The 11,040-nt window shown below is 40.2% G+C and overlaps 1 protein-coding gene across 1 annotated transcript; it reads right to left on the reverse strand.

Annotated features, from left to right (window-relative positions):
• Positions 1–2,576: 2,576 nt before the first annotated feature.
• On the reverse strand, positions 2,577–7,523 carry MS3_00001301 (uncharacterized protein). The gene is made up of 2 exons (XM_051208755.1): positions 3,204–7,523; positions 2,577–3,158 (listed from the first exon to the last, which is right to left on the reverse strand). The coding sequence occupies exon 1, from the start codon at positions 5,671–5,673 to the stop codon at positions 4,876–4,878; it is 798 nt and encodes a 265-aa protein (XP_051072739.1). The 5' UTR covers positions 5,674–7,523; the 3' UTR covers positions 2,577–3,158; positions 3,204–4,875.
• Positions 7,524–11,040: the final 3,517 nt, after the last annotated feature.

Raw genomic sequence — 11,040 nt, forward strand, 5'->3', positions numbered from 1 at the left:
AAATCAACACAAACACTGTTGAAGACAGTGCAACTTTGGTTGTGATATTAAGTAGACTGATAATGTAGTTTCCATAATTATAGGCAGTTCATCATATTTGTGTGTGGGCTGTGATATTGCCCGGGTGCCCAGACCGAAGCAGGTGGTTATCTTGGGGGCCACTCCCCGAGCCTTCGACCTAAGGTCTAACCCACAAGGCGGTGGAGCATCGTAAGGAGATGCAGTCCCATGGCAGCCAGTGACCAAGGATTGGTTCATACGCCACTTGTTCCCGCAGGATACTGGTGCCCATGTGCACCATTGGTTTAGGATTCGGTTAAAGCGCCGGACATTCGCTTTTCGTCCTCTCATTTTCGTAACCAACACCCGCGCCACGAGAAGGCAATGAGCAGGACTTCCCTGGCAGAGGCTGTATACGCGTGGCCGTGTGAGGGTATTTCGAGAGGGAGAGCGGACTCTCCCCACTCTCGGCCATACCAGGGCATTCGGGGGCCTTCGTGATGTTAGTCTGGATGTAAAGGTCGGATCTACAGCGCGTCGGTGAGAGCAGTTTTACTCTACGCTTGTGAAACCTGGTCTCTCCGAGTTGAGGACGTTAGACGACTCTCTGTGTTCGATCATCGCTGTCTCCGAAGGATTGCTAACATCCAGCGGCAGCACCATGTTAGTAGTGCAGAGGTTCGGCATCGTGTGTTTGGGCACAGAGATGATAATGCGATTGGTGTCACCATTCTGAAACACCGACTTCGGTGGCTTGGACATGTTCTACGAATGTCGTCCCAGAGACTTCCACGTCGTGCATTATTTGCCGACTCTGGGACTGGTTGGAAAAAGCGGAGAGGTGGTCAGTGTATGACATGGTGTCGTGGTATGAAGAAAGCTACAAAGGACTGGCTTCTGTTGGTCCTTCACGGCTCCCTGATTGGGGTCTGAGAGATGGTGCTACACAGTGACTAGAGACGTTATCAGATATGGCTCAGAATAGAAGCCAGTGGCGATCCTGCTGTAACCTTCTTTTACTTTCTTCGTGAAAAGTGGTTGTGTCTCCCTTACCTGAAAGATTTCTTCCGATTGTACCTTTCCGTCCCCCATTATTGCTATTATTATTATTACACTACCTTACACCAATCCGTTCGTTATTGTTCCTTTTGTTTCACTCTCCTTATTTTTTTCCTCGTCTTTAAATTCTCATTGTTTTGTGTGGCGCATATATATTTGGTGCCCTCTTGTACCAATATTTATGTGTTCAAATAAAATAAGATAAAATAATAGACTGATAATGATAGACGTTGAACGATACTGTATAATGTTATTCTAACTTATCATGAAGAACTACAGGACCTAAGTACAATAAAAAACCTGCATTCAATTGCTTTGCGAACAGAAACTTCATGCAGCGAACGACATTTCCTTTGAAAGTACAGTGTCGTTTGTTGTCTAAAAAGGACTAAGGCTACACTGATGGATGTTAAAATAGATTGATCCATCCGATTCAGTTGCTTACTGACTAGATCCTTCCGTAAGGAAATCACTTTCTTGGTGACGCCTAAATACTTTGAGTGCTGATCCAAATATTTTTGATTTCGTTATGTTTTCTTGGCTTTCGCTAATACTGATCAAGTGATTGTATCCCTTCAGGTAATCACTCTTGTTTTGTGTGACAAAATTTTGTCCGCTTTGCTCTGAGTATAATTTTGCAGATGTTGGAAACCAGAGTTAGTTTTTTAACAAATATGTGTTGCTAACGTCTGGGATTCTCTAAATGTCCGCATATTCGTTCCTAAATGCTATTTATTTTTCGAGAGCAATGGAAGACAAAAAACAATAGTTTGTTATTTCCCTCAGCAATACGGGTATGTAGATCGCCAAGATAGATGATATATGTCTGATGATTAGGGGCCTATTCGAGTTAGATGGGAATGGTATGACCAGCAGCTAACTTCGAAGTCACATCTCATGATCAGCACTTAACACGAATTACTCTTTCGTCGTATCAAGGTACTATTGGAGTGCAGGAGAACACAGGTGAGAACAACCGAATTATACTTAGCACTAAATTACAGAGTTACTTGGTAAAATAGAAAAACCATACAATAATACCTAATTTGCAAAATGTTCAATAATTGTCTCGGACTTCATTTTTCTTACATTTCCATACTAATTGCTTTCTATTTCCGTTCTTCCTTTCCTGATCTTCCTAATCTTCTGTTGCCAGACATTACATTCCTGACTCATGTTACACACTACTTATGTCTATATAAGTAGCACATTATGGTGAATTTGAAGACCGCATACTATAAAGGATGTTATTACCGAAAAGTATTAGTAAGAATGGAACAGAGAAGATAATGTGGGCACAACCGCATAGGCCAGTTCTTAGTTGTCAGGGAAATCAAAAATTCCTCGACAAATACCAAAAATGCCCTGAAAGCTCTGAGACACCCCATATTCGATCAGCATTCAATAGAAATTTTGCCAGAAACATCCAGAACGTCGCATGTCGCACTTCTGATTGAGTGATTATTTATACTACTGCTATATTTTGTAGCTTTCAAAAGATCAAGGCTACCTAAAATGCCATAAATACCCTAGATTCTCTGTGCACAAACGAAGCCTGAAGCAAAACGTCCTTTCCGTATTTCGTACCTTTTCTCTAGTGTTCTGGTTGCTGTGTAGTTTTGGCCTGGGGGTTACTCAAAGAGCTTAGGAAACCGAATCTAGCATTCAATTAGAAGATTTATCGATTGGGTACGATTAATTGCTGCACGTTGATTGTCCTTGACCTTGGCCGGAGTCGATGAACTGTCCGACATGTAGTGACCTAAACGTCCGGTGATTCGGCATGTGCCCAAAGACATTTAACTGACCGTAAGGATGACCTTATCCCATCAGCGAGTAAAACTAACGATAAGTGTCCAGTAGTAGCAGTAGTGAATACCAGTGATTTTTCGGGAGGATTATTAGACCTAGGCACTTGACAACATGGGACCAAGTCAGAAGTGTTATTAATTTATTGCGAAAAGCTTTTTATTTAAAATATACCATAAAACATTATTAGATGAGTCGGACGCATTACGTTGTGAGTAGAAGTAAGCTGGAAATCCATTACCAGTATATGTTATACTTTTGTTATTTTTGGCCATAAAAGAGCCGTAGGGCTATGATCAGGGAGAAAAAGGGTCAATAACTGTCATCATACTCACTATTTAAAGATCATGTTTCAGTAGTTGAAAAGCCATGTTTTGTTTGCGGTATGATGTCAGCCAGAACATAATAGCTTCACTTAAGATGATCCACAACCATCCTTGTGATGAAAAGTACCTCACAACTGATTATGGTTTAGGAGATTAAATGACGATTGGTCTCAAGTTATTGTGCCCACGATAGAAACTGAAAGTGATCCCGAACAGATTATTAAGTGTGTAATGCACTACTCGGTGCGAGAAACGGAACTCCAGACGTAAACGGTTTGATCTCGGTTTTTGAACTTTCTTCGAATGTCCTCTCAAATGATCGGTTCTAGACGGAAACAAAAGATAAGACATGTTAATACCAAGGTCATCGTTCAGTATACGATAAGCCAATATTAGATCACCCCGTATTGTACGGTAAGATAACGGAAATAAGTTAAGGTGTCTCAGTCTGTCTTCATAAGATAGGCCAGCTAGACCTTGTACCATCTTAGTAGCTCGTCGTTGGACTCTTTCTAGCATACCTGCTTCATATTTGAAACAAGGACGCGCTGCTTGAATCCCGTATTCTAAATGTGGTCGCACATAAATCGGGCATAGTAATCCAAACATTTCATCATCTAAATACTGAAAAGACCTACGAATTGACCATAATATCCTATAGCCTTTTGCAGCAACAGCCTTACAGTGACTAGTCGTTTTGAGGTCATTGCTTAATATAACTCCTAAGTCTTTATAGTTTCTTGCTTTGGGTGGCACGAATCCACGTAGTGTATAGTCATACGATTCATCAGAGTTATTTAACTGCATCACTACACTCTTATTAGGATTTACTTCTAGTGACCACCTGTCTAACCATGCCACCAATGAGCTAAGATCGTCCTGTAATACTATTCTATCCGACATACTATGTATGGGTCTCCAAATCTTTATGTCATCAGCGAAGAGTAGAACGGATGATTTTGCTACAGTTGGCAATTCATTTACATAAAGTAAGAAGAGAAGAGGAATGAGGATTGTACCTTGGAGAACTCCACTTTTACAGGTACCCACGAGGAGAGAGCCCCATTAACCCCTACCCTTTGTTTCCTGTCATGGAGAAAGTTACTTATCCAATCGACGACTGTTTATTGGATTCCAAAACGTTTCAGTTTGAATTTAAGACCAGAGTGGGAAACCTTATCAAAGGCTTTACTTAGATCTATGAAAATTACATCCACAGGAGCATTCCGATCCTTTGCCGCAACCCACTCTTCTCGTGCAACGAGAAGATTTGTCAAGCAAGATAGGCCTTTCTGAAAACCATGTTGTTCCCTGGAGAAAAGATTTTGCCCTTCAACATAGTTTATAACAGCTATCCGAATGATTTTCTCCATCAGTTTCACAACTGCACTAGTTAAGCTAACGAGTCTATAGTTACTAACTAAATCCCTACTCCCAGCCTTATACACCAGACTTATTATGGCGTCTTTCCAGTCTCTAGGCAGTCTGGACTGTCTCAGAGACATGTCGAATAGTATCGCTAATGGTTCAGCAATTTCATCTGATATGGCTTTCATAATCCTAGGCTGAATATCATCAGGACCACTGGACTTATCAGGTTTGAGATGCTGAAGTAGCCTTAAAACAGTATCTTTCTCAATGACTACAGGATCCATCAGCGAGCCATCACGGTCATGACGAATCATTGGTCGTTCCTCATTACCAATAGAAAACACTTTACTAAAATATTCCGATAAAGCTTCAGCTTTTCGGCATCATTCTCTGCTAAGATTAACGGATTGTCTCGTATCAAAAGCGATGGAATTCCATCGCTTCTCTTAGTTCGCCTTTTTATATACGAGAATAACCGTTTCGGACTATATCTAGAATCCCTAACCAATTGTTTTTCGTATGATAGTCTAGTCTTGCTTATTAACGCTTTACAGGCATTCCTAATCTTACAATAACTGGATCTGTATTGTTCTAAGCCAGTAGGGATGAACATATTCCAGTGATTCTTCCTTTTTCTAAGGAGTTTCCTGACTGTTTTAGCTATCCATGGTGGACTATTATTCGGTCTTCGCGGTACCAGGTATGGTATGAACGGGGACGTAACTAGTCTAAATTTACCTTTAAATACAGACCATGCTTCTTCAACTGATATGCTAGTATCTACTAACCAATTTGTCTTAGCAGCACATTCCTGAATGGCTGATATGTTAGCTTTCCATACATTTGGGCGAGGTGTAACCTGATCGTATAACATGTCCCTATTTCGAAACGCGAATGACAAAACAGAGTGATCGCTGTTTACTAACGGTGGAAGAATATTTAAGTCGACAATATCCTCAGTCTCATGAGTGATTACCAAATCCAGCAGAGAAGAACCCTGGTTAACACCAAAACGTGTGGGTTGGGATATATGCTGCACTAGTGCATGCTCCATTATTGTTATCAGGAACCTACTATCAAAGGAGTTTATAGATCCTTCTGTGGTCATATCAGTCCAACTAATATCAGGTGCGTTAAAGTCTCCTATTATCAAGCATCTGGTATTATCACTCAAAGATGAATGTGCTCTAAAACAAAGTCATCAGCTAAGCAGATTGGGCTCCGATAGATGACACCTAGCATAAATGTACTACATCCTATAGCCAACTTACAGCTAATGACTTCACAAGTGCCGCTATCATGGGATTCGCTAGTAGAGGAGCGGATATTTATGCCATTGGCTATATATAACAGGACGCCGCCTCCTTTCCTACATCTATGTCTATCACTCCTGATGCAATGGTATCCGGATAATTCTGGAGTAATGTCTAAGTCATGGACTAACCAAGTTTCTGTCACTGCTACTATGAGTGGCTTTAACCTTTCTACTAGTACTTCTAGTTCATAGAACTTATTTCGTAGACTACGAGCGTTGGCATATAAAACTCCTAAGTAGAACAGCCTATCCACACAGGCCTTGGTAGCATTCGCTTCCAAGAACTGACTATCCGAAAGCCCACTAGTCGGAGATTTTCCTCGCCGTTTTGCCGACGGGTTTCAAGTTCAGCTAGTGCTTTCTTCCTTTTATTCTATCTTCGAGAGATATGTCAGGTCTAACTCGGATGTCAGAATTGTCGTGACAACGAGCGCTACTTAACAAGAGATCCCGTTGCTTCTCCGATCCTAGGATTACCTTAAGGAGTCTGCATGGACGGGGTTCAACATTGTCCTCGGTCCTCTTGCCTATTCTAACCAATTTTTGACCTGAACTCCTTTGGAGTTATCTGGTAAAATACTACGAATGTATTCTCCTAGCTTTTCTGAGTCATGCGCGTGTCTAATTTTCGGATCAGGGTCGTTTGACTCCCGCAATTTGCTCATAATAATATTCGATGTTATTAGATTTTTCTTCTCAGTCACGCCAGGATGGGTTTCACTCTTACCATCAGATCTTGGTAGTGCAATTTGTGGCTCACAATTTGAGTCCACTAGTGAGTTACCAACTACCTGTGTACTGCTTACAGCTTTTTCTTTTCGTTTCGTTTCCTACGTACCGTAGTCCATTTTTCATCCCTCATAACACTGGGACTATTTGGAACGGTGACTGTTTTATCCAGCTCTTCGGTTCCCATTAAAGGTGCATTATTAACAATGTCAGTACCAGGTGGTACTACTCCCCTGTTAATGTCAACGAAGATTTCACTTTTACGTCGGTCATAGTCGGTTGTTTGAGGCGTCGCGTAACAGCAGGTACTACACTGACACATTCGTCACTGTCAGTGCCCGTGTTGTCAGCGCATATGCCATCCTTCTTCTTACAGGCCAAAGCCAATAGGCTCATAGCCTCCTGTATTAGTAATGCCTTGTTGGCACAGCAAAACATGCAAAGCCAATGTGAGTTAGGCTTCGAACATCTTTTGTATGCGGTGGGACTTAAGCGGGTGCACATTTTGTGGAACCACTTATTGTATTCGTCACACTGCATTCCCTCCTCCACAGGGAACAAACAGTTTGGTTGTCTACATTTGTGAGCACCACCAACCATTTTAGTCTGATCAAGGTGTAACACACAATATGATCACAGTATGAACACAAATGTCAGTCAACGAATAAAAGTTTTATACAAGAAAAACTTTAGCAAGACTTCAAACCTTAACTAAAGTACTTTGATACAGACCAAGAATGCCTCGAATGTAATAAATACACGAAAGCCAAAAAAACTCAACAGAATATAACTTTAACTGTATTAGATTCAATTAAAGTGTAAATCGTAGTTTTGATACGTAATTTACGATCAAAACAGTTTACTAATCCAACGAGAAACAATACCACTGTCCTTTTTAGATAGCGCGCCGTGACCAGGGTTACCAAAGGTTCGTTCAAGGTTGTCCATAAAATATAGTCTCGCCGACTCACTCAAGCAACCAAGAAAGGGAAATAAAGCAGACGACGACGTAAATAAAGATGAAATATCGCTTTCTCGCCTTTACGTCGGTTATTTAGGGAAATATCGGTTTTCGCGCCCTTACGTCGTGTATTTGGTGGAAATTTGTCGACAATTATACTTAACGTACAGTGTTTGAATATACCACAACCCCAAATTACGTTTTCATAAACGCCGACAAATTAAGGCACGGCTTAATAAAAACAAAACTATTTTCATAAAAACAAGGTTTAAAATACGGAACCAGGCATTCGGTTGATACGCATTTACACTGGCTTCATTTTTTGTTTAGCTAAAGTGTTCCGACATGCTAGGGAGCCATCACAAATAACTTACGTGATGCAGGTGAGTGACGTGCTCTCAGATGTTCATGTTCATTATAACTAATTGCCTTCCTAGTCCAATACTATGAGTTTCATTGAAGTCAGTGAGAGTGTTCGTAGACTTAGGGCCACTGTGAACTTGGTTACGTTCCCTTCGCTGTCATAGATCCACTTATAATCAAAGGTGGAATAAAATGCGAGCCACTTTCATGAAAAAATATGACTTTCTTTCGTTCAGTGAGTTTGCTAATGAAAGCACCCTAAAAAGTAACTGAGTTCAACAGTGTTTTTATTAAATTGATAGAAGTAAAGACAGAAACCACTTGTAATGACAGTACTTCAACTGTAACACCATCCACTAGCAACACCAATCAAAGGCCTTTAGATAATAGTGGTATGTACATGAAGTTCATACGTGAATATATTTCTTATAGGATGTAATGAAGTGAACTTGTTCTCTCAGAAGTTCGTCAATCGCAAAGACCTGATGAACGACGTTATGATGTATATAATGTCAAATACATCTCTGAGCATAAGAGATGTTGATCGGGTTCTGTATTGTTTCCGATTTCTTATACCGGACTTACCGAAAAGCATCCGAAGTGTCCTGAGGACGTGCACAAGTGTACAACCAATGTTCATCGGCAGTGGGGTTTACTACCATCTAGGATTGAAAACCGATCTGCTAAGATACGTTGAACTTTGGGTGTGTACTTTTGATTTTGACACTTTAAATTTATATATTAATTTGGATGAACCTTCTATGTCTAGAAGCTCCAATCAACAGTTGTGGCCTATACTAGGACGGATCATTGCCCCTAGGTTTAGTGACGTGTTCATGATAGGTATCTACGGAGGGAATACTAAACCGGCAGAATTTAACGAATTTTTTGCGGGCACAATTTCTGGAATAAAAGAAATGGCTGACGTGGGTCTTTTTAGTGTGAAGTTTAATAAATACATAGCTATTAGGTTGGCGGCTGTTATGTGTGACTCACCTGCCCGTTCTTCCGTTAGGTACACGGCAAATCATAACGGTAAGGCAGGTTGCGATAGGTGTACTGTACTTGGGAGACGGCCGGAGTGGAGGACGATCTTTCCAAATGGTGCATATACTTTCAGAACAGACGACACGTTCCGTTTTCAGACTCAATCTATTCACCATCAAGGACATTCTATTATGGAAACGCTTCCTATTAATATGATTATAACTTTTCCTTTAGATCCTATGCACGTGGTGTACCTAGGTGTTACAAAAAATCTGGATAATTTATGGATAGATTTAGCACGCAGAAGACTGCTGAACTTTAACCAATGTGCAATTAGAGACATAAGTAATTTAATATCAGGTTGTGTGGCAAGTAATCCTTCCGACTTTCTGTGTAAATGCCGTACACTAGACTTTGTATCGACATGGAAAGCTTCTGAATGTAGGTTGTTCCTTCTGTATTTAGGCCCGGTGATTCTTCAAAAACGTTGCCACAACCTTTGTATGTTAATTTCCGGCGTTTAGCGTTATCCATTTACCTGCTTGCACATCCTAAACTACATAATACTGTTAAAGAATCCGCCAGAATAGATTTACAAAACTTCCTTGAGGAATACGAATGGTGTTATGGGTCTGAAACCTTAGTTTACAATGTGCATTCGTTAGAGCACCTCCTTAACGACGTTCGTGCACATGGACCTTTAGATAGTTTTTCAGCCTTTCCGTTCGAGTCCTATATGAGACAAATTAAGGATTCTGTGTACAGTGGGTTTGCAGTAGCTAAGCAACCAGCTCAGCGTTGTGCTGAAAATATGTACCTCTACGATAGGCTTCAACTTACTTGTTTAACAGATACTACCTCAATAACTTCATTTAAGTCAGATAACATAGTAGTAGTAAACGGAAAGCCTGGTTTAGTCACTGATATAAAGGAGGATGGACTACCAAAATTTAGGTTTTTCACTGACCCACGCAATTACTTTGAAGATCCTTTCCCATCTAGTGATATAGGAATCTTTATGTGCTCTGTAGTTATCCATGACCACACATGGATATCGCTTAAGGACATTGATTGTAAATGCATAGCCATAAATTTTATCAATAATCTAGTTATAATCCCATTGTTGCATGCTTTAATGTAAATGCATTTTGCTTCATTAGTGTTGAGTTAATGACGATAAACCATTTAATTACATCTTATGTTATTTTTAGCCCACTAACAAGCGATACGTCATTGTTGACGTCCTCAGCAAGAAACAACTTATGATAGCATCCAAGGAGTGGATCGTAGGCAAGGAACCGATTTGTAAGTCATCAACATTAATTTGATAATTTGTTCCTGTTACAGATAGCAATGGTTACCCGGTTATCGGGTGATGATCCGAAAACATCAATGCGGTATGTTCTGTCGCACCTCTTGACACCTGAGGTTGCCAGTAAATTCAAGTTACTCGGCACCTCTCCAAAACGAGCACTTTAGAAATGCCAGTTTTACGGCTGCATACGAAGTAACTCTTATTTATTATTTAAACTTCAGGTGCGTTAACAAATCGCTTTCTGTCATCCGCTGTCAAAGAAAAGACCTTGCTAAGCTGTACAACATAGCGACACAAGGTTATTTTCATGATATCCGAGACAAAATGATAAAGTGTAGTAGAAGGAAACAAGATCAGGTATGTACTAATTTAAAGTTATAACTTCCCTACGGCTCTATAGTTACAGTCTACTGTAATAACGAACATAACCGTAAGTTTAGCTTAAATTAAAGCACGTCATTCAGATGTTGTTGTGACTTGTTTTGTTTTTAAACCTCAGAATTCACAGGACGACTATTTCAATTCTCAGTAGCCGAACATACGTGGCTAAAGGCAAAAGTTCGTACAGTCTTTTATGTTCTACTTAATTTTTGATAAACAGTTTTTGGTAAAACAGCTTACCTTTTTACTTACATGGGAAGCTATTGAAGTGTTGAGAAAGTGTGTTTGATTGTCAGTGAACTAGCGATTAAATACACATGCCTTATAAATAATACATCACCTGTTCCTTCTTTTGCAGGTATTTTCAAATAACTATGATTTAGCAATTGCAACGGAAATGCAAAACAATCGATGCTGAAGCTTC

The sequence above is a fragment of the Schistosoma haematobium genome, chromosome ZW, assembly GCF_000699445.3.
Source record: "Schistosoma haematobium chromosome ZW, whole genome shotgun sequence".
Classification (NCBI taxonomy): Eukaryota; Metazoa; Platyhelminthes; class Trematoda; order Strigeidida; family Schistosomatidae; genus Schistosoma; species Schistosoma haematobium.